A 24262-nucleotide genomic window follows, 5' to 3' on the forward strand; every position below is an offset into this window, starting at 1 on the left:
CGGTACCTAATGGCAGTCAGGCTACCTCTGGCGAGCACATGGAGGGCTGTGCGGCCCCACAAAGAAATGCCACCCCACACCATGACTGACCCATCGCCAAACCGGTCATGCTGGAGGATGTTGCAGGCAGCAGAACGTTCTCCACGGCGTCTCCAGACTCTGTCACGTCTGTCACATGTGCTCATGTGCTCAGTGTGAACCTGCTTTCATCTGTGAAGAGCACAGGGCGCCAGTGGCGAATTTGCCAATCTTGGTGTTCTCTGGCAAATGCAAAACGTCCTGCACGGTGTTGGGCTGTAAGCACAACCCCCACCTGTGGACGTCGGGCCCTCATACCACCCTCATGGAGTCTGTTTCTGACCGTTTGAGCAGACACATGCACATTTGTGGCCTGCTGGAGGTCATTTTGCAGGGCTCTGGCAGTGCACGTCCTTGCACAAAGGCGGAGGTAACGGTCCTGCTGCTGGGTTGTTGCCCTCCTACGGCCTCCTCCACGTCTCCTGATGTACTGGCCTGACTCCTGGTAGCGCCTGCATGCTCTGGACACTACGCTGACAGACACAGCAAACCTTTTTGCCACAGTTCGCATTGATGTGCCATCCTGGATGAACTGCACTACCTGAGCCACTTGTGTGGGTTGTAGACTCCGTCTCATGCTACCACTAGAGTGAGAGCACCGCCAGCATTCAAAAGTGACCAAAACATCAGCCAGGAAGCATAGGAACTGAGAAGTGGTCTGTGGTCACCACCTGCAGAATCACTCCTGTTTTGGGGGGTGTCTTGCTAATTGCCTATAATTTCCACCTTTTGTCTATTCCATTTGCACAACAGCATGTGAAATGTATTGTCAATCAGTGTTGCTTCCTAAGTGGACAGTTTGATTTCACAGAAGTGTGATTGACTTGGAGTTACATTGTGTTGTTTAAGTGTTCCCTTTATTTTTTTGAGCAGTGTATACTCATCGAGCAAGACGTTAACCAGTAGACGATGGATATTCAGTGGCTATTCTTCTTTGGGATGGCAGGTAGCCTAGTGGTTAGAGCGTTGGGCCAGTAACTGAAAGGTTGCTAGTTCAAATCCCTGAGCTGACAAGGTCAAATCTGTTGTTCTTCTCCTGAACAAGGCCTGTTCCTAGGCCGTCATTGTAAATACGAATTTGTTCTTAACTGACTTGCCTAGTTAAAGGTAAATTAATTTAAAGGCCCAATGCAGCAGTTTTTATCTCACTATCAAATACTTTTTGGGTAACAATTAAGTACCTTACTGTGATTGTTTTTAATAAAAATTGTCAAAAAGAAACAAAAAAAGCTTCTTAGCAAGTGTGCTGTCAAACTGCCTGGGAGCTCCTCAGTGGTGAAACTCCTCCTCCTTCAATCAGTGGTGAACCAGGTGGAACAAATCTTCCAGGCAATCTGGGCGTGCAGCACCTGGCTCTGCTGTTGTCTTTAGAACGCAGTGAAAGGAGCATTTATAGCACCACAAGACCAAGGAAACTTCATCTATGTGATCAAGGTGACTGTGCAAGTCCAAGCCCTCCACAAAACTGTGAAAGACAGCCGGTAAGCGCCATATTGGCCATGTTTTGTTAGATTGACTTAAGCAGTGCACTGCTAATGATACTCTGGAAAACACAGACTTAACTCTTAACTTTGATAGGACTTTTGCAGTGGTATTTATAACTTCAAATGTTGTTTGTGGGGTATAAAGTAAGAAGAGCCAAATTCATTGTTGATAGAACTTGTTTGAAATGGTTAAAAGTAATTTAAACTTTGTAGAAATCTTAGTAAACCAAGTTCTTAATTCAGTAACAAATGTATAGTCTGGAAAATCTTTGGCTAAAAGATGTAGGATTTGTCTGCTTAACTGCTGATTAGAAAATAAGTGTGGTTTTAGGCTACTAGAGGTATTTTGAATGTGTTTGGCTAAAATGCAAATTTGGATAAAAGTGTACTGATTCTGCTCATTTGATTAAAAATGGTGGGTTTCTATTTTGGGAAACATTTGCTTAACAGTGGAAACCTTGTATTTGATAATGGCAGAAATGTGTTTCTGAGGTGAATGTGGATAATTTTGTGTATTTAATTAGGCTGTCAACTCAAATAATCACTTGTATTTGTCATCTCTTTTTTGAGGTTTTTCACCTGTTTACTGCCAACCAAAGAATGGTAAATAAAAGACAAACAACTGATTCTATGGCTGTTTATTGAGTGAAATCCAGTTAAAATCTTCACGTGGAGGGATTGTCCTTTTCAAGTGGGGAATTGCACAAGAAAGAGGTCAAAACTTGACAGTGAAAAACCGTGGCTCAAGACTGGAAAAGGACAAGAAAAGTGACCACACGTGTCCAGAGAGACAATTAAAGACTGTTCCCGCCTGCTGCTGTGATTGAAATGGCTGATTCATTACTGGTGGAGCAGCTAAAGACCGCAAGGACATCAGCGAAGCGTCAGTTTTCCCGTCTGGCCAATAATGTGCTACGAATGCATACAATGATGTCAGAAGAGGAGCTCAGAGACAATTTTAGGAAGCTCACTGCAGAAGCTGGCAGAGTCCTGGAAGCCAACGATGATGTAGAGAGGCAATGTATTGAAGAAAACTCTGATGCAGAGGAGTTGAGCGAGCAGCAGAAGTCTGACTTGGTCAAAACAGCCAATGAGTGTGAGAAAAAACTGCAAGAGCTAAAGGACCTCATACAAAAGACATTGTGGGCCAATTTCGGGGAATATGAACTGACACAAGCAATTACAACAGCAGAGTCGCAAGCAGAAAACGTGGGAGCTGTGGACCCAAGTAAAAACCCAGATGCATATCTCTTCATGATCGGACAACTAGAGAAACTTGTGAAGGCTGCGAAAGAGGTGCATAAACATTGGAAGTGCTGGGCCCCCCCTGCAGAGCAACAACATTTCCAGAGTCGTATCAAAGACCTTGAAACTATCCTGCCAAATCTCACAATAAGACAAGCAGACTTTACAGGGGCACACGTTAGAGGAGAAACCAGCAGATTGAGTACTACTTCAAACAGTTCTGTGGCCACACCAGCAATTAAATTAAAGCCTGCTTCCCTCCCAAAGTTTTCTGGCATCCGCCGAGAGTTTCACCGGTGGAAAAAAGACTGGGAAGCGCTCCAGATGCAGGGAGAACCTACTGGATCCAGAGAGGTTAAAAAGTTCCAACTTCTCGACAGTGTGGATGAGAAGACCATACGAGACCTTCACCTGACAACTTACACAACTGCTGAGGAGGTTTTCCGGGTCTTGGAGAACCGCTTTGGAAATAAGACAACTATAGCCCTTGAGATAGTAGAAGAGCTCCAAAGACTCCAAGCAGTTAAAGGTAACCAGCCCAGGAGGATTGTTGAGCTCATCCAATCGGTAGAAAAAGCCCTGGTCGATCTGAACGAGCTTGGCAAGACCGGTGCTATAAAGAACCCTCTTGTAACAAAGACAATAGAGAGTAAACTTCCTGATGGCCTGAAGAAGGAATGGCTTCTTCATGTAGCTGGCAAAGGTGATGAAGCTGAAGAAGACAAGCGATTTGACTACCTCCACAAGTTTCTTCAAGTTCAAGAAGCCATCTATGAGAAGCTGGACCAACTGAGAGAGGAGGAACCAAAACCGAAATCTGAACCTCGGCAAGCTCGAACCAGAACCTCCACCCAACTAAGCAACCAGGCTCAAGGATGTGTGGTCTGCGGAGACGGCAAGCATAAGAAAAGGCTATATTTCTGCCAAAAGTTTCGCACGCTTAAGCTGTCAGAGAAAAGAGATGCTGTCAGGAAGCTGGGAGCCTGCAAAAGATGCCTGGAGATTCACAAGGAAGGTGACTGTTGTAAATCAGAGTTTCTGTGCAGGAGGCCAGACTGCATAGAACAGCGTGCTGCAGAACACCACTATTACCTCTGCCCGAGAGCTGGTACATCCAAAGGGAATGTCGTCCAGAGGTCCAATAACAGCAAAGTGGGAGGTGACACAAGAGAGCGTTATACCCAAGCCCAAGAAGAGTTCATTAAAAGTCTCTCACCTGAACTTGCAGAGAAGTGTTGCAATGCCTTTTGCAACACTATAGCCAGAACCTCTCTTGTGTCCAACCAACCCAGTCTTCTAGCAGAGAATGGAATAGTGGAGTGGCCCGTCATCATGATGCTCTTAGAGGTCACGGCCAATGCAGGACAAAAAGTTGGGACTTTGATCGACCTGGCATCGGATACAAACTATATAACTCATGATGCAGCTGATCGTTTGAACCTTAGAAGTGAAGCCATAACCCTTGTTGTCCATGGTGTGGGAGGAATGAAAGTTCAAGTCACCACAAAACGGTACCTCCTAAAGATCCGGGTCCGCACAGAGCAAGGCAATGTCAGATCCCACCAACTCCTCTGCTATGGTTTGGACAGCATTGCAGAGATTCACAAACATGTGACAGCCAAAAGACTCCAAAAATTCTTTCCAGATGTCCCCCAAAATGAACTTGTTAGACCAAGACAGATACAGCTTTTGATAAGCCATAAGGAAGGGCGACTGGTCCCACAGAAAATACGCACCGTTGGGGACCTTGTACTATGGGATGGGCCATTGGGAAAGACAATTGCAGGGACACACCCTGGTCTGTTTGAAGAGGCTACAGTTACAGCACACCAGTCCAGAGCGCACTTCGCCAGATCCATGAGAACAGCAGCATTGATGTATGAAGAACATATCTGCGCCAAACCTACCATCAAGTCTTCTTATTCTGCTATTTCCACTCGGGATTTTATTGAGTGGTGGAGATGGGATAGCATTGGCGCCCCTTGCACCCCAAAATGTGGAGGATGTCGCTGCGGCAGTTGTCAACTTGGTGGCAAAGAAATGACTCTGGCCGAAGAAAGGGAGCTGGAAGTTGTTAAGGGTGGCCTGACTTATGTTGGTGCTGATGACCACAGTGATAGTCCACACTGGCATGCAAGGTATCCATGGCTCATTGACCCATCTACATTGCCAAACAACATAAAAGCAGTGGAGGCAACCTTTCTCAGAACAGAGAGACAGCTCGCCAAAGAACCGCAGTGGAAAAAAGCCTATGGTGCTCAAGTCCACGAAATGGTTGACCGCCGGGCTGCAAGAAAGCTGACCAAAGAGGATCTAACCAACTGGAATGGACCTGTCTGGTATAGTAGTCATCTTATCGCACCCAACCCCCTCCCTGTTACAACTCCGGTAAGACTTGTCTGGAACAGCAGTCAGAAGTACAAAGGCCAAAGTCTGAATGACCTTCTGATGAAAGGCCCTGACGTTCTCAATCCGATTCGAGCTGTCCTCCTCAAGTTCCGCCAAGGCTCCTACGCCGCTTTAGGAGACGTCAGAAAAATGTACAATTCTGTGTGGCTCGAGGAGAGGGAAGTCCATCTACACCGGTTCTTGTGGCGGGATTCAGAGGGCGATGAGGTGGAACAATACGCCATAACCAGAGTGAATATCGGGGACAAGCCAGCAGAGTGCATAGCACAACTGGCCATGAGGGAGACGGCTAACCTGCCTCAATTCAGCCACCTCACAGATGAATGCCAAGTATTACATGAGCACAGCTACGTCGATAACATCTTGACATCCCACAACTGCCGTGAAAAACTCGAAGTCATCACAAAGAATGTGGAGCTGATTCTAAAAGCAGGAGGGTTTGCACTGAAGCCTTGGGTCTTCTCAGGCCAAAATAAAGGAGAAAGAGAAAAGGCATCACCAAATATTGTTGTCCTGCCAAATCAGCTTAAGGAGGAAGACAACAAGGCGCTCGGTCTCAGGTACATTGTGGATGAAGACATGTTGCATGTCATGGTGAAGGTCAACTTCTCCAGGCGGAAGAAAAAGATGAGACTTGGGCAAGACTTACTGCTAGAAAAAGTACAAGCACAGACACCAGACCCGCTGACAAGACGTGAACTGCTGAGTCAAGTTGCTGGTTTGTACGACCCAGTTGGCCTGACAACGCCATCAAAGCAAAGAGGGGCTATCTTGGTCCGAAGGGCATTCCAAGAGGCAAAATCAAAGGGCAGCATGGTCAAGGACACATGGGACCTTCCCCTGTCGGATGAGCTCCGCAAAGATGCAATTGGAATTTTTGAGGAGTACGTCCAGCTAAGCAAAGTAATGTTCCCAAGAGCTCTTACTCCACCAAAGGCAACAACTGAACCAGTCGCTGTCACTTTTTCAGATGGCAGTGAAAGCTCCTATGGTGCTGTCCTCTACCTGCGGTGGAACTGCAACAAACAATTAACAATTCGACTAGTGGAGTCAAAAGCAAAGCTGACACCACTAGACCAGAAGGGGGATGCAGTCAAAGCAGAACTTTGCGGTGCAGTCTTTGCAAGCCGCCTGAAAAAGTACTTTGAACAGCATACCCAGATCCAGATAAAAAGGTGGTACCATTTGTTAGACAGTCAGACTGTTCTTGGAGCTATCCAGCGAGAAAGCTATGGATTTCAGACTTTCTTCGCTAATAGAATTGGAGAGATTTAAGAGAGCACACGGCTACAGGACTGGTGGTGGATCCCTGGACCACTCAATATAGCCGACATTATCACTCGAGGAGCTGGGCCAAAGGAACTTGATGCCCATTCAGAGTGGCAGCAAGGGCCAGAGTTTCTATATCTTCCAGAGAGCGAGTGGCCAATTATGTCGTCAAAAGATGTGTCTGTGACAGCTCGAGAGAGCATTAACAATATGCAAAAGAAGTCATTTGTGGCAGCACTCACCAGAGCCCAAGCGAAAAGAAGTCTTCCAAGTCTTGTGGGACGATTTCCTGCAGGTGCAGCTGTCCTAAACTTGGTGGATGAGAGGCGCTTTAGTAGCCTAAAGTGTCTAATCAAGACGGTTGCTTTGATCTGGAGAGCCGCCAAAAAGTTTAGATCTGCAACAAAATCCATTGAGACCCCAAAGTGGGAGGCGATTCCCACAAAAGGAGTTATCACCGCCACAGAACGTCAAGAGGCAATAAGAGACATCTATCTTGCTGCTCAAGAGGGGGTGACGTTCCCAACTACCACTACGGACCGCTTGGTTGTGTACAGAGAGCCAGAATCTGGGTTACTAGTCTGCGGTGGGAGAATCCATGGCTTCAGGGAGGATGGCGCTGCAGTTCCCCTTCTGCCTTTCAATGCATGGGTCTCTACTTTATTGGCACGGGAGGCGCACGATGAGGGTCATGAAGGTGTGGCTGCAACCCTGCTGAAAATGAGTAGGAAAGCCTGGGTCATCCAAGGAAGAAAAATTTCCCAAAAAGTAGTGGATAACTGCCTTTTCTGCAAAAAGTCAAGAGCAAGAAGGTGCGAACAGGTAATGGCTGACTTACCTGCTGAAAGAGCCACACCTGCAGCTCCGTTCGAGTTCACTACAGTCGACCTCTTCGGACCGTACCTTGTCAAAGATGACATCAAGAAACGGGTCTCAATGAAAGTGTGGGGTGTCGTCTTCAGCTGTATGGCCAGCAGGGCAATTCATGCAGACCTGGTCAACACAATGTCGACAGAGAGCTTCTTGATGGCTTACCAACGCTTTACTGCAATTAGAGGGCACCCAAGAAAGATCTGGTCCGACCCGGGGACAAACTTCATCGGCGCCAAACCTGTCCGAAGAGAGCTGTACCAGTTCCTGGATGCTCAGAATAGAACTTCAATAGAAGAGATGTCGGCTCAAAAAGGTAACAAATGGGAGTGGACAATTCACCCTGCTGACTCACCTCACCGCGATGGGGCTGCTGAAGCCGCTGTTTGCATTCTCAAGAAGGCACTGCAGAGCCTGGGCAACAACACAGGCCTTAGCTACAGCGAGCTTCAGACAACACTACAACTTGCTGCAAACCTTGCCAACGAATGCCCAATAGATGCCAGGGTGCAGAGCCATGAAGAAAGCGTGCAGTATGTGTCACCCAACACACTTCTCCTGGGCTGGGCCTCTCCAAGCGGTGAGATCAGAACATTTGACTTTGCGAACTACCCTTACAAGAGACTCAGAGAGATGCAGAACCAGGTCAGCAAAAGCTGGAGGTCTTGGAGCCAGCTTGCCGGCCCAAACTTATTTCTGAGAAGTAAATGGCACACTTCATATCGCAACGTTGCTGTCGGAGATATTGTCTGGTTGTGTGACCAAAATGCAATGAGGGGCCAATTCAAACTAGGACGGGTGATGAGCGTTAATCCAGATGCTAAGGGCATTGTTCGAGACGTGAACGTCAAAGTGGTCCAAAGCTCCTGCCTTCCTGTCACAAAACCCGCACTAAACCGACCATCGGCCAAAGTCCTGAAAGAAGCTACGCAAACAACAGTCCTGCACAGAGATGTTCGACGCTTGGTTGTCTTGCTACCAGTTGAGGATCAAACTCGGAGCTGACCGGCAGTATGTAGGTGCTGATTTACAATCTTTCCATCGGTTCCCGTGGGAAGATTGAGTGGGAGGTGTGCTGTCAAACTGCCTGGGAGCTCCTCAGTGGTGAAACTCCTCCTCCTTCAATCAGTGGTGAACCAGGTGGAACAAATCTTCCAGGCAATCTGGGCGTGCAGCACCTGGCTCTGCTGTTGTCTTTAGAACGCAGTGAAAGGAGCATTTATAGCACCACAAGACCAAGGAAACTTCATCTATGTGATCAAGGTGACTGTGCAAGTCCAAGCCCTCCACAAAACTGTGAAAGACAGCCGGTAAGCGCCATATTGGCCATGTTTTGTTAGATTGACTTAAGCAGTGCACTGCTAATGATACTCTGGAAAACACAGACTTAACTCTTAACTTTGATAGGACTTTTGCAGTGGTATTTATAACTTCAAATGTTGTTTGTGGGGTATAAAGTAAGAAGAGCCAAATTCATTGTTGATAGAACTTGTTTGAAATGGTTAAAAGTAATTTAAACTTTGTAGAAATCTTAGTAAACCAAGTTCTTAATTCAGTAACAAATGTATAGTCTGGAAAATCTTTGGCTAAAAGATGTAGGATTTGTCTGCTTAACTGCTGATTAGAAAATAAGTGTGGTTTTAGGCTACTAGAGGTATTTTGAATGTGTTTGGCTAAAATGCAAATTTGGATAAAAGTGTACTGATTCTGCTCATTTGATTAAAAATGGTGGGTTTCTATTTTGGGAAACATTTGCTTAACAGTGGAAACCTTGTATTTGATAATGGCAGAAATGTGTTTCTGAGGTGAATGTGGATAATTTTGTGTATTTAATTAGGCTGTCAACTCAAATAATCACTTGTATTTGTCATCTCTTTTTTGAGGTTTTTCACCTGTTTACTGCCAACCAAAGAATGGTAAATAAAAGACAAACAACTGATTCTATGGCTGTTTATTGAGTGAAATCCAGTTAAAATCTTCACGTGGAGGGATTGTCCTTTTCAAGTGGGGAATTGCACAAGAAAGAGGTCAAAACTTGACAGCAAGAGTAATTTCTCAAGCAAGAATTTAGCTAGGACTGTCTGGGAGTGGCCTGCGTAGGGAGGGGAAAACTGAAAATGTGTTGTTATTGGCAGAGAGGTTTGGAACTCTTTTTCTTATTGACCTATTAACTAATTTACCATCTGGTAATGTCACCAGGCAGGCCAAAACTCCATTCTACCAAAACAGGCTTCAATTTCTGGCGGTCTTTTATTCAGGCGGTCTTTTCAAACAGCTCTTACACTAAAATGCATGATCATAATTTTCACAATTTCACAGTATTATTCCAACCTCATATATATATATGATATGTATATCAGACGCTTCCTTCGCAAGCGGAGACGGTGGCTATGGAGACATATGTCTCCGAATCCCTGCGTCAGGGGTACATTCAGTCATCCACTTCACCCGCCTCCTCGAGTTTCTTTTTTGTGAAGAAGGATGGAGATCTGCACCCGTGCATTGACTATCGAGGTCTCAATCAAATCCCGGTGAGGTACAGTTACCAACAACAGTTATTGTTGCTTCAATGTATCGACAATATTTTTCTGCCTCATGAAGTACACCAATCCCTCTTGCAGCAAAACACCCCCACAACATGATGCTGCCACCCCCGTGCTTCATGGCTGGGATGGTGTTCTTCGGCTTGCAAGACTCCCCATTTTTCCTCCAAACACACCTATGGTCAGTATGGCCAAACAATTCTATTTTTGCTTCATCAGACCAGAGGACATTTCTCCGATGTCCGATCTTTGTCCCCATGTGCAGTTGCAACCCGTAGTCTGGCTTTTTTAAAGTGATTTTGGAGCAGTGGCTTCTTCCTTGCTGAGCAGCCTTTCAGGTTATGTCGATTTTGTCACGTTCTTTCAAAATCGAACCCAGAAGCAGACCAGGACAAGGAGAGTAGGAAGAAGGTGAGTATTTATTTACAAGTGAATATGAAGGGGGTAGAAATATCCAGGTAGCGTAACGGACAGCGGTGGTGAGTTGATGGGAGTGAATAGGTGGATCCAAGGGAGTAGCGGAAGCCTCCGACGACCAGGCAGGAATGGGGTAAGTGATCCGGGTGAATAACTGAAGACAGAACAAACGGGGGGTAAGTTTCAGGCAAGCAAGACGTACAAAAACAACAAAACAATTTCTATCAAGCTGGAGGCTGATACGCTGGCACAACCTACTGTTTAAGGCTAACCGGCAGGGATTGGATGTCAGGTCCGGGCTTATGAAGAGGAGAGATGATGATCAGGACCAGGTGCACAGATAGCTGATGGGATACAGGTGCGGTTAATCTGAGATCTCCCAACTAGCTAAAACGCCCGGCAACCAGACAGGGTGCGTTCCAGGACACCGGAAAAACACTCCAGAACAGAACACAGGCAACAACCAGACTCAGGAAACGGGATTCGTGACAGATTTAGGACTCGTTTTACTGTGGATATAGATACTTTTGTACCTGTTTCCACCAGCATCTTCAGAAGGTCCTTTGCTGTTGTTCTGTGATTGATTTGGCCCTTTCGCACCAAAGTACGTTCATATCTAGGAGACAGAATGCGTATCCTTCATGTGCGGTGTGACAACTGCATGGTCCCATGGTGTTTATACTTGCGTACTAATTTTTTTCTCAGGTCTTGGTTGATTTCTTTTGATTTTCCCATGATGTCAAGCAAAGAGGCACTGAGTGTGAAGGTAGGCCTTGAAATCCATCCACAGGTACAAATCCAATTGACTCAAATGATGTCAATTAGCCTATCAGAAGCTTCAATAGCCATGACATAATTTTCTGGAATTTTCCAAACTGTTTAAAGGCACAGTCAACTTAGTGTATGTAAACTTCTTACCCAATAGAATTGTGAAACAGTGAATTATAAGTGAAATAATCTGTCTGTAAACAATTGTTGGAAAAATGAATTGTGTCATGCACAAAGTAGATGTCCTAACCGACTTGCGAAAACTATAGTTTGTTAACAAGATATTTGTGGAGTGGTTGAAAAACAAGTTTTAATGACTCCAAAATAAGTGTATGTAAACTTCCGACTTCAACTGTAACTTCAAATAAAATATATCAATGTAGGCTACAGCAGAACACAAATATGAGAATGTATAGGTCTCCTGCCTATGTGATAATATAAAGCACATATTCAGATTACAAATGTGTTCTGTGCTGTGTAGGTAAAGGAAAAAAAGGCATCCTTAGTTTTCAAAACCTCCCGCAATCACTATCCACCGTGTTAAGTCCATTTATCCCCTGAAGGTCAACTTCTTGCTCAAAGCCATGAGCGAGCATGTGGCTGTGATGTTTAGCTTCCTAAGAATATTCGTAAAACTCTGGCTGTAGTATCAATTTTTTTTCTTCAATTTTGAGTGTTAACCTGGGTTTCCTCTTTAGCCTTGTCTTCAATTCTTGGTGCCACCAAATGCACCTTGATTCAGCCATGTTCCCAAAACTTTTTTGGAGGGCTCTTTTTTTTCTTCTTTTTCGTCTGATGCATAGGATGTTCATTTACTGTAAATTCCACCCAATCTTTTGCTAGTTTAAATCCCTCCAGTTGTTTCTAGACCGAAGATCCCATACCTTTTTGCATGTTGTACAGCCCAACTTTGAATTCTGCATGACAAGCCAAGGGTTATACGTGGGCTTGTTCTTCATCTGCAAATTGCACCTGCTCCGAGCACTTCGTCGATGGATGCACTTACCCCCCTCCCCCCCCAACTCCCCATCTCCCTCTCCCACAGTCTGACTTCAGTAGGGAGACGACTAGACTAGGCTGTGTGACGTGATTACGTAGGGACCTCTTCACTAGCTGACCACCACTACCAAGACCTGTGTCGAGATTAGTTTCTTACCCCACTGGCCCTCCCCATAACGTCTATGTACGAATAAGAGAGCAGGTCTGGAATCTGTGTAGCAGGATAGGATGATTACATAGAAGGATCACCGCACTTTTACATGAAGGTCTTTCTGGGGGGCGGGAGAAATAACGAGGAGGCAACTTGATTTAATGCGGATCGCTTTTATTAGAATGTCTACAGTGCGAACAGTGAAATAGTTAATAAATCATGCCACGAGAGATACCGGATCTTGTCAAATAAGTGTCGGAACAAAGAAAGTCAAATCTTGAGAGGTGCCAGATCCTGTTCCGGCAGCATCCGGCTCAAATAAGCACTGGATGGAAGGTCCCCGTAGAGATGTACCTCGGACTCAGAATGCATGCCAAACAAGACTAGACGATTAGACTATAGCTGGTGTGTGTGTGTGTGTACTAGCTGCTCAGCAGTGGTCATTGTACAGATGTAAGATCTTAATTTGAACAACCTTTTGTTGCTGAGAGATTCCTGTGTCGCAGGAAATGCAGATGAGCTTGGTGATTTACAGAAATTCACTTAAAAACCGCACTAACACACAGTTATATTAACAGTATTCCAATTTGAATGTAGTGTCATTTCGACCAGCTAATAACATAACCACCGATCAAGCAACTTTGCGGACTAAACGTTCAAATCCTGTTGCTGCAGGATTATTTTTCTGCCACAATACAGGTCAAATTAGGATCCTGCATCTGTACACATGACCCTTTGACAGTCAACAGCCCAGCCCAGTAGCACTTGACAACAGAAAGGCCATGATGAGAAATGGTTTTGCTACTTCAGGTGAAGGAAGCTAATAACTGCAGGTGTAGAGAACAACAGTAAGGTTGCATCCTACATGGCACCCTATTGCCTATATAGTGCACTACTTTTGATCTGGTCAAAAGCTGTGCACTGTGTAGGTAATAAGGTGCCATTTGGGACACACCTAAGGGAATAACCATGGGGGGCATGTCATTATTACACAATTCCACAGTGCACATGATCCATACTGTGTGTAAAATGCAAATGAATTACTTAAAAATCATACACTGAGATTTTCTGGATTTTGTTTTAGATTCCGTCTCTCACAGTTAAAGTGTACCGATGATACAAATTACAGACCTCTACATGCTTTGTAAGTAGGAACACCTGCAAAATCGGCAGTGTATCAAATACTTGTTCTCCCCACTGTATATCGATGGAATTAATCGAACAAAAGGACCATTTGTGATGTTTATGGGACATATTGGAGTGCCAACAACAGAAGCTCGTCAAAGGTAAGGCATCAATTATATTTTTAGTTCTGCGTTTTGAGTCGCGCCTGCAGGGTTGAAATATGCTTCTCTCTCTTTGTTTAATATGGTACTATCCTCAGATAATAGCATCGTTTGCTTTCGCTGAAAAGCCTATTTGAAGTCGGACATGTTGGCTGGATTCACAATCTGTCACGTTCCTTATTTCCTTTGTTTAGTCTTTGTTTAGTTGGTCAGGACGTGAGCTGGGTGGGCATTCTATGTTTTGTGTTTCTATGTTGGGTTTGTTGTTTGGCCTAATATGGTTCTCAATCAGAGGCAGGTGTTTGTCATTGTCTCTGATTGGGAACCATATTAAGGTTGCCTGTTTTCACTGTTTGTTTGTGGGTGATTGTTCCTGTTCGTGTGTTCATCTGTTCTGTGTTCCGATGTTCAGGACTGTAGCGTCTTCGTTCGTTTTTGTCGGTTTGTTGTTTTTGTTCGGTGTTTAAGTATTTTCCCATTAAATATAGATTATATTCACGCTGCTTCTTGGTCCTCCTCTCTTTCACCCGAAGACAGCCGTTACACAAGCAGTGTAGCTTTAATTTGGTATCTTACATGTGTGATTTAATGAAAGTTAGATTTTTATAGTAATTTATCTGAATTTGGCGCTCTGCATTTTCTCTGGCTTTTGGCCAAGTGAGACAGTAGCGTCCCGTCTAAACTCAGATTTTTGGATATAAATATGAACTTTACCGAACAAAACATACATGTATTGTGTAACATGAAGTCCTATAAGTGTCATCTGATGAAGATAATCAAAGATTAGTGATTCATTTTATCTCTATTTCTGTTTTTTGTGACTCCTCTCTTTGGCTGGAAAATGGCTGTGTTTTTTTGTGACTTGGCTCTGACCTAACATAATCGTTTAGTGTGCTTTCATCGTAAAACCTTTTTGAAATTGGACACTGTGGCTGGATTTACAACGACTGTATCTTTAAAATGGTGTAAAATACTTGTATGTTTGAGGAATTTAAATTATGGGATTTCTGTTGTTTGAATTTGGCGCCCTGCAGTTTCACTGGCTGTTGACGAGGTGAGACGCTACCGTCCCACATACCCTAGAGAGGTTAATTGAGTACTGGCAGTGTCTGCTGTGGCAGGTGGGAAGGTGCAAATTACATGAAAAATATCTAATCTCTCAATGTTCTACACTCTCAATGTTCATCTCAAAGTGCATCAAAATTCATGCATTTAACTGTTGAAATTCCTTCTTTTGCCAGGGGAGGATGCCCCCGGATCCCCCTACTGGCTCTGGGCTAAGCCCAAAATGTCTTAAAATCCTAGAAAAGCCCCAAGGCGTGTTCATAATGACACTCACATTCAGTCAAAATCACTAAATAAACCCACTTGTGTTTTGTCAAGGCAGCAGTTAAATCTTTATTATATCTGCAAAGTTTACCAAAACATATAGGTTAATAAAAAAAAAAGACATGTTTCTCTTTTTTTAAGCATACAAAACCATATGAGATTTAATACTGTTTAATAGCAAATTATCTTCTGTTTATAACATTCACACATTAAGCCATCCTTTGCTACACAACAATCCCTTTCTATTGGTCAAACAGGGTCTTGGGACCAATCAAAATACCAACATGACTTGGAACACGTCTACAGTACACATAGAGATCGATAGACGGCGCACTGCCCATGCAGTTACAGAAGCGATTAATGGGAAAATATAGGAGTGCCCTCTTTCCAACTCTATGACACCACACTAGTCACCAACAACTTTTCTCTAAACAGTAACAGTTAGAGTTAATCATTTTTAAATAAAGGTTGAAATCTTATTTTTTCCTTTAAGGGGAGAGGAGAGAAACTTCCTTGCATTTTTTTGTGCACATTGGGAGAGGAGGTTCGTTCTACAGTCGTCCAGTGAAGAGTGTAGCGGAGTAGCGGAGCAGGGTGGGGGCGAAATGGGGGTCAGGGGTAAGATTAAGGGTTGGAGAACAGAGTTCTTTCAGGGCACAGCTACTTTGAAGGGGCTGCCAGGGACACTGTCATTCCCCCACTTGACAATAACGGTGTAGTTGTCCTTGTCGTTGACAGTGTAGGTGACGTTGTACAGGCGGTTGCCCATGTGTTTAACGTACACCTCTTCACTGGGCGTCCTGGGACCGTGCAATCCCACCAGCAACATGTTAGTACCTGGAAGAGGGGAGGGTTAGGAATGGTACTAGAGGAGTGTGTGTATGTGTGTGTTACATATTGGTGTGTGGATCTATTCCTCGAGTCTGTTCTTCTCACCTGCTTTGCTGCAGTCCACATTGAATATATTCTTCTGTCCGACCAGAGCCTTGGTGAGCCCGCCGCCGCGACACACCACCTTGCTGGCGTCAGAGGTCAGTTTTGAGGGGGACGAGGTACTGTACGCTCCTGCTACCTTGGACGTCTTAGTGATCGTCTCTACCAGGACCGAGGACGTCTCGTGAAGGCTGTGACCACCAGACAGACGGGTACCTGAGGGAGGGAGACATGTTACAAAAGAGCTGCAGTCACGGCTCAAACCAGACATTACATAATCTAACACGTCCCCTCCTCAGAACAGACAAGAGCACCATGAACGGGGGTTTCTTATGAGAGTGAGGGAGGCTACTTAGAACAACACTGTTAACCTCTAGGCTACTGTTTTCCCCATCTCAACATATTCATACAGCATAGATTTCTCATACTCGGAGGGATTCTTTGTAACTTCACAACAACATACAGTATCTAGCCTTATTTTCTATATTTTGCCGGTGCTTCAGAGGATGCACACAGTCTTCAGCACTGAAGTCAGTGACTATTCAATTTACAATCCCGATGAGAGAATTTTTTTACTTATGTACCATTTATGTAATTTGTTATTTATATGCTACGTATTCATTATAGAATTTCTAGGAACTTTGAACTTTTCAGAGTGTCTCGTTTTATACCGAAAACCTCCAACAACCTTTTCATCAAGATCTGGCAGTCAAGCTGCACACACGCGTCACACACCGAACACACACCTGTGACTTTGGCTTTGAATGGGCTGCACACTATATGGTTGGGTCCTCCATATTTGATGGCGATGAGATAGTTGCCGGGGGCCATGGGTGTGTAGATGACCTTGTAGCCATCAAGGCAATCGGAACAGTCCATCTTCACCTTAGAGGGACCGTCGATGGTCACGGACAGGGCACCTGACCCAGCGTTACAGGTGTTCACTATAAACTCTGAAGCTACACCTAGAGGGAGAGAGAAAAGACTACATGGTGAGGAGACCTAGCATTCATAATACATCATTTTAAGACAGCATCACAACTAGGGCTGTGGCGGTCACAAATGTGTCAGCCAGTGATTGTCAAGCAAATAACTGTCGGTCTAACGGTAATTGACCGTTAATTAACATAAACACATTTAGCATCTCCTGGCTTCCACACATAGCCTACAAGACACTGATGCAGACCTTTGGAACATATACATTTAGAAAAGTCTAGTAAATCAATGTAATATAGCCTACACCTTCACAATAAATCCATGATTTATTTTTTAGACAGGTCTAAAGAAGCATGATGTGAAGAAAATGTAGTCTATTTAGAAGAACAGAATAGCATACTCTGAGTTGTCCTTATGTTAGGTCCTGATCTGGCTATGTCAAATGGCTGTGGGCTAGTTCATTTAGAAGACAAGATTTACTTAGAATTCCATGGCATTATTTTATAGTATGAAGAATACAATTGAACAAAGCTAAATAAAATGGAAAGGATATTTTCTCCAAATGAGATTTGAAGGAGTCCAGGTGACTCCACTGACGCGCCAATGCGCGTAATGATGGTGACAGGTGTGCATAATGATGGGCAGCCTGGCGAGAGAGGGTGAGCGGGAGCAGACGTGATAGTAACCCCCCCCTAGGGGCGCCACCTGGTGAGCCTGACGGGCCGGATGAGCCGGCTGAGGCGTGGGAGCCCGACGAGCCGGCTGAGGCGGGGGAGCCCGACTTGGGGTGGGAGCCTGCCGAGCCAACCGAGACAAGGAAATCTCTTGAGTCAATTAAGGCCATAGGCGGAAATCCCCGGGGGGACACGACCCCCCCCCCCCCCCCCCCCCCCATCCTGGGAAAAATATGATTTGTCCCCCCCAATATATCACTGTAAACATAACTACTGTATGTAATTTCAATAATATTAATAATACGCAATGATTGAAGCCCATTTTAGAATAATAGAAGATAATAGATGATAGAAGCCCATCTCCTACTGCTACTGTAAATAGCCTGCACAGTGTGTGTGTGTGTGTGTGTGTGTGTGTGTGTGTGTGTGTGTGTGTGTGTGTGTGTGTGTGTGTGCGCGTAGCCAGCCAGTCAGTCAGTCAGGTAGTAAAAATGGCAGAAAAAATAAAAAAGACAGAGCATTTTTCAGTACACCAAAACGCAAAGTAGGAACCTTAGTAGCCTAGTATCTCAAAGACTAGTTGATAAAATGTTCAGAGGAAAGAAGTGAAATGCTAATGGAAATGTTTCATAATGATGTCATTAGGCAGAGCAGGCAACAGATGGCACACAGACAGCAGAGTTGGGGACAGATAGGCAGGGACAGTTTGTTGGGTCTTTGTTTGGCAACATTATGAAAGGTTCTCTCATTTTTAGACTTGTAAAATAATTGAAAAATGCCATGGATACCCCCACTCTCAACTTAAACTGAATTAAGATTTGTTTAAGGTAATGATATTGCTGTTGTGATTAATTGTGTAGTTTTGTGTACCGGTAGTTAGGAGTATGCCAAACACCTTATTTCTTTTCTAGGAGACAGACTGAGTCAATGAGGGTGGTGAAAGGGAAAGAGCCAGGGAGAGAGACTTCAGAGGACAGTGTCACAGCCACAGCAGGCCCAGTGTCATGACTTCCTCCGAAGTCAGTCCCTCTCCTTGTTCGGGCGACGTTCGGTGGTCGACGTCACCGGTCTTCTAGTCATCACCGTTCCACCTTTCATTTTCCGTTTGTCTTGTCTTCCCACACACCTGGTTTCAATCCCATCAATTACATGTTGTGTATTTAACCCTCTGTTCCCCCCATGTCCTTGTCCGGTATTGTTGATTGTAAGAGGGTCTGTGTACAGCAGGAGTAAGAAGATAAGAAGAAGATATAGAGTAGTGTATGTACCTGTGGATCCTCCATCCAGTCCAGGCCCATACACTGTCACCTTGCCTGGGTCTCCAGCCTGTCCGGCCTCCCCCACCCTCACGTTGAACGGACTTCCAGGGATGTGGCTGCCATTGAACTTGACGTCGATGGAGTGCACGCCATTCTCACGGGGAATGAAGCGGATGGCGTTCTTGTCTGGGGATTAGGAGTGATTAGATATAAATAAATATAATGGTAAAGGTATAAAGTTCATGTTTTGTTCAACATTAAGTAACACATTTGTCCCCATCTCTCCCATGTAATTTTGATTAGTGGTGGCTGTAGTTAGCTGAAGTTAGGAATAGTGTGTACAGAAATCCGAACCTCGAATTACAGTCTCTCCAGGCCCATGGACTACTTTCAGAGTAAGGAACCATATAACTGTGACGTCTAATACCAAACCCATCCTTATATCTTACCACTGTCCAGCTCTGTGATGTAGCACTCCTCTGCTGAGCCGGAGGGGGTATGGACCTTAGCATCGACCACGCCCCTTGCCCCGTTACACTGTACAGCGAACGACGCTTCCTGGTTCACCTTTAGGTCCTTCTCCTGAGGGGAGGAGGAAGGAAGAACAGGGTCAGGACCTGGTAAAGCTCTGTAAGCTTGTCTTGTGTGTGTAGAATGTGTGTGACTGTGACTCATCTTGTATATGAAACAACAATAAGGAGATAGGTAGAGAGATTCCCGGGATGAGTGTGTGTAAGAGGGAGAAGGTGTTCATGTGTTTCCTAGTGGGGGGTGACGAGCAGTACTGATGGCCATGAGTAAGACCCCACATCCTTCTCACTTACCATTAAACAACAACACATTGAAATAGCCTTGGTTACTGCTACAGCCCACGCCTCCAGTTACACTTCCAAGGACAAACAAAGCCCGACCAACAAGCGACTATTGTTATGCTAAATGATGGTCTTGTGAGGAGTGTTCTAACACAATTCGTAATTATGTGATTGTGATTGTGTGTGTGTGTGTGTGTTCCTACCTGCAGGCTGGTGACAGTGAGTCGGCATGCCTCATCAGACAGCGTTGCTATGGGAACAACAAAGGGGCTGTCGGGGATGTGCTCGTTGTTGAACTTGATTGACACTTCATAGTCACCTGAGGACACACAGCGGAACCAGGGAGTTAGAAGCCAAAATATCAGTGATCAGATGATTGAAATGTAGTAGTAGGAAAGGAGAAAAACACGGCGTAAATGACAAAAAAAGATCTCAGTTTAGTATGATCAGATCAATGGGTCTCCCGGGTGACGCAGTGGTCTAGGGCACTGCATCGCCGTGCTAGCTGCGCCACCAGAGTCTCTGGGTTCGCGCCCAGGCTGGGCTGGGTTCGCGCCCAGGCTCTGTCGCTGCCGGCCGCGAACCGGGAGATCCGTGGGGCGACGCACAATTGGCATAGCGTCGTCCGGGTTAGGGAGGGTTTGGCCGGTAGGGATATCCTTGTCTCAGTATGTAAAAAAATGTAATAAAATGTATGCACTCTACTGTAAGTCGCTCTGGATAAGAGCGTCTGCTAAATGACTAAAATGTCAAAAATGTAATCAATAGCTGTCATTGTCTCTGCTGAATATGAGAGCTTATCTGTTTCTTTGATAAACTGTGGGAAAGACTGACACCTTGTAGTCAGTGTGTTTGTTTCTTACTGTGTCCTCATCCCTCTAACTGGGGACAAGTGCTATGTAGCTTCTTAGACCAACTACTGCCTAGCCTACTGCTATGTAGCTTCTTAGTGCTATGTAGCTTCTTTGGTTTTTAAATGATACAATGTGGGTGAACCATTTAGAAATTACAGCACTTTTGTACATGTTCCCCCCATTTTAGGGAACCAAAATAATTTGGACAAGTTTACTTATATGTGTAGTCAAAAGCTAGGTATTTAGTCACAAATTCCTAGCACGCAATGACTCCATCAAGCTTGTGACTCTACAAATTTGTTGGATGGATTGGCAGTTTGTTTTGGTTGCGTTTCAGATTATTTTGTTCCCAATATAAATAAATGGTAAATAATGTATTGTGTCATTTTGGAGTCATTTAAATTGTAAATAAGGACAGAATATGTTTCGGAACACTTCTACATTAATGTGGAGGCTACCATGATTACGGATAATCCTGAATACATCCTGAATTTGTCCAAATACTCTAGGTTCCCAAAAATGTGGGGACTATCAACAAAAGTGCTGTAATTTCTAAACAGTTCCCCCGATATGGATTAAAATACCCTCAAATTAAAGCTGACAGTCTGCACTTTAACCTCATTCTCATAGTATATTTTGAAAGTGCTGGTGTACAGAGCCACCCCCCCCCCCCCCCCCCCCCCGCCAAAAAAAGTGTCACTGTCCAAATACTTTGTTCAGTTGTTGGTCCTTGGAGCTGGATGGGGTTTTTCTACCCTATCTCACCTGGATCCTGTACGATGTAGACCACACCACAGGATCCATCCTTCCTGTCTTCAAAGGAGATCTCAGCCTTACTGGGCCCCTCTACAGCGATGGACAGACCGCCTGCACCGGCCTCCCGGGTCCAGATACTAAACTCAGCTACGGGGAGGGAGGGAGGGAGGGAGAGAGAGAGACCTGGTTCAACTAAAATAGGCAAAAAAAAATCACGTAGTGAAAGTAAAACATTCTTCAAAAATATATGTGCTGTATGCAAAATCAGTGCTATTTAGTGTAAAAGAAAGGACAAATAAAACAGTTGTGTTTTTTTCTTCAGAAACAGAGAGGGTCAGGTCAGACTACTTACTTGGTGCTCCTGCCACTCCTCTCTCCAGCCCAGTGCCTCCGGCCCGAACCTTGTGGGACCCTCCTTCTCCCAGGGGTCCCACTGTAAACTGGAAGGGACTACCTGGGACGTGCTGCCCGCTGTACTTCACATTGACCGTGTGGGCCCCCATCTCCTGGGGCACGAAGCGGACACTGTAGGTGCTGTCCCCTCCATCTATGATCTCTGCCTGTTCCGTTTTACCCCCAGGGCTGGTAACCTGGGCCATCATACTACCCTTGGTAGCGGTTTCACCTGGGGGAGGGAGGAGCGAAGGATAGGGGGTGTCAGACTGGCTGGGAGAGAAAAAGGGTTCTTCGGCTGTCCCCATAGGAGAACTCTTTGAAGAACCCTATTTGGTTCCAGATACAACACTTTTGGGATCCATGTAGAACCCAAAAGAGTTCTCATCTGGGGACAGCTGAAGAAACCTTTTGTTATCAGTTTTCTTTTACGAGTGTAGTTAAAACAAACCACATATCGATTATGATCATTGCAAGTAAAACCTTGTTCAATATTGTCTCTATCTGTAAAATCAGTAAAAATAAAACAAGTACAAGTGTTGAGTGTTAGTAAATTTGTATTTTTTCTTCATTCATTCTCACCTGGTGTGACTGTAGCGGGTATCCCAGCGAAGCTAGCCAGACTCTCTCTTCCCAGGAACTCTCCAAAAACATCTCTGAATGGACTGGCTCCTCCTGTTCCTCCCGCCTGGGTGCTCTCTTCGACCCTCACCTCCCTCTTCGTCTCGCCCCCCTGCATCTTGCTGATCTCCGTGCGCTCCGTGCGCGTGTACGTGTGGCTGCTGCGTGTGAATGTGCGCGTCATCCTCTCCTGGGCTGACACCATCTGGAACCAGTTTCCTATTGGTGGAGAGAAAGCAGGGATGGTTAGTGTTTGGTTAGTCTTAGATGCAAGCTGTACTTGAAGACTTGCGCTAGCTAGCTTAGCTTTTAAGCCAGCGAGCAAAAGCTGTATGAAAGTTGATTGAGAGTCGAGTGATAGGGGTAACGACCACCGTTGTGTTAATTCTATAGATGATATTAACACACTTCAGCACCATGTGAGTAATACTTGACCACATTGTGACCATGTTTAAAATTAAATAAAAAATCGAAATGTGTTTGTCACATGCTTCGTAAACAATGCTTATTTACTGGTACTTTTTCAACAATGCAGATTTAAAGAAAAAATGTTAACAAAAATGTTTAATAGTGACAAGAGGAATAAATACACAGAGAATACTGAATAACAATGACGAGTAAAAATAACATGGTTATATACAGGGAGTACCAGTAGCAAGTCGATGTTCAGGGGTATGATGTTATTGAATTAGCTATGTACAATACAGTGCATTGGGAAAGTATTCAGATCCTTTGTCTTTTTCCACATTTTGTTACGTTACAGCCTTATTCTAAAATTGATTTAAAAAAAGAATCCTCTTCAATCTACACACAATACCCTATAATGAAAAAACGAAAATTGATTTTTAGAATTGTTGGCAAATTTATGAAAATAAAATAAATATGATTTCCATAAGTATTCAGACCCTTTGCTATGAGACTCGAAATTGAGCTCAGGTGGATCCTGTTTCCATTGATCATCCTTGAGATGTTTCTACAACTTGATTGGAGGCCACTTGTGGTAAATTCAATTGATTGGACATGAAATGATTTGGTAAGGTCCCACAGTTGACAGTGCATGTAAAATCAAAAACCAAGCCATGAGGTTGAAGGAATTGTCCGTAGAGCTCCGAGACATTATTGTGTCGAGGCACAGATCTAGGGAAGGGTACCAAAAAATGTCTGCAGCATTGAAGGTCTCCAAGAACACAGTGGCCTCCATAATTCTTAAATGGAAGAAGTTTGGAACCACCAAGACTCTAGAGCTGGCCGCCAGGCCAAACTGTGCAATCGGGGGAGAAGGGCTTTGGTCAGGGAGGTGACAAAGAACCCAATGGTCACTCTGTGGAGATGGGAGAAGCTTCCAGAAGGACAACCATCTCTGCAGCACTCCACCAATCAGGCCTTTATGGTAGAGTGGCCAGACGGAAGCCTCTCCTCAGTAAAAGGCACACGGCAGCCCACTTGGAGTTTGCCAAAAGTCACCGAAAGGACTCTCAGGGCATGAGAAACAAGATTCTCTGGTCTGATGAAACCAAGATTGAACTCTTTGGCCTGAATGCCAAGCGTCACATCTGGAGGAAACTTGGCACCATCCCTACGGTGAAGCATGGTGGTGGCAGCATCATGCTGTGGGGATGTTTTTCAGGAGCAGGGACTGGGAGACTAGTCAGGATTGAGGGAAAGATGAATGGAGAAAAGTACAGAGAGATCCTTGATGAAAACCTGCACCAGGGTGCTCAGGACCTCAGGCTGGGGTGAAGGTTCCCATTTCTGCAGGACAACGACCCTAAGCACACAGCCAAGACAACACAGGAGTGGCTTCGGGACAAGTCTCTGAATGTCCTTGAGTGGCCCAGCCAGAGCACGGACTTGAACCCGATCGAACATCTCTGGAGAGACCTGAAAATAGCTGTGCAGCGACGCTCCGCATCCAACCTGACAGAGCTTGTAAAGGGTCTGAATACTTATGTAAATTTGTATTTTTTATACATTTGCAAAAATCCCAAAAACCTGTTTTTGCTTTGACATTATGGGGTATTGTGTGTAGAGTGATGAGGAAAAACACAATTTTATCAATTTTAGAATAAGGCTGTAGCATAACAAAATGTGGAAAAAGTTAAGGGGTCTGAATACTTTCAGAATGCACTGTAGGTGGGTTAAAGTGACTAGGAAATAGGATAGATAATAGACAGTA

At 44.7% G+C, this 24262-nt stretch overlaps 2 protein-coding genes across 3 annotated transcripts in view; one reads left to right on the plus strand and one right to left on the minus strand.

Annotated features, from left to right (window-relative positions):
- Positions 1-1325: 1325 nt before the first annotated feature.
- Positions 1326-9294, plus strand: LOC129866625 (uncharacterized). 2 transcript variants are annotated; one of them, XR_008761500.1, is made up of 2 exons: positions 1326-8665; positions 9239-9294. XR_008761500.1 is itself a non-coding variant. In XM_055939387.1 (2 exons), exon 2 carries the CDS (start codon positions 2391-2393, stop codon positions 6489-6491), a length of 4101 nt encoding a protein of 1366 aa, XP_055795362.1. In that variant the 5' UTR covers positions 1326-1559; positions 2133-2390; the 3' UTR covers positions 6492-9294. The 2 variants fall into 2 exon arrangements, 1 of the variants encoding a protein (XP_055795362.1); XM_055939387.1 differs by having other exon boundaries at positions 1326-1559; positions 2133-9294.
- A 5620-nt stretch (positions 9295-14914) lies between these two features.
- The window catches only part of LOC129866626 (filamin-C-like), a 55736-nt gene continuing 46388 nt past the window's right edge, over positions 14915-24262 (minus strand). Inside the window, exons 34-42 of the mRNA XM_055939388.1 lie at positions 22048-22305; positions 21425-21697; positions 21082-21219; positions 19666-19781; positions 19100-19232; positions 18660-18836; positions 16528-16746; positions 15785-15997; positions 14915-15685 (exon numbers count right to left, since the gene is read on the minus strand). Coding sequence (XP_055795363.1) covers positions 15498-15685; positions 15785-15997; positions 16528-16746; positions 18660-18836; positions 19100-19232; positions 19666-19781; positions 21082-21219; positions 21425-21697; positions 22048-22305 — 1715 coding nt within the window. The 3' untranslated portion in view covers positions 14915-15497. The remainder of the gene's footprint in view (positions 15686-15784; positions 15998-16527; positions 16747-18659; positions 18837-19099; positions 19233-19665; positions 19782-21081; positions 21220-21424; positions 21698-22047; positions 22306-24262) is intronic.

The sequence above is a fragment of the Salvelinus fontinalis genome, chromosome 12 (assembly GCF_029448725.1).
Source record: "Salvelinus fontinalis isolate EN_2023a chromosome 12, ASM2944872v1, whole genome shotgun sequence".
NCBI lineage: Eukaryota > Metazoa > Chordata > Actinopteri > Salmoniformes > Salmonidae > Salvelinus > Salvelinus fontinalis.

What these genes read in the sequence shown, in the direction of transcription:
- LOC129866625 (XM_055939387.1), top strand. Translation starts at nt 2,391, where the DNA reads ATGGCTGATTCATTACTGGTGGAGCAGCTAAAGACCGCAAGGACATCA.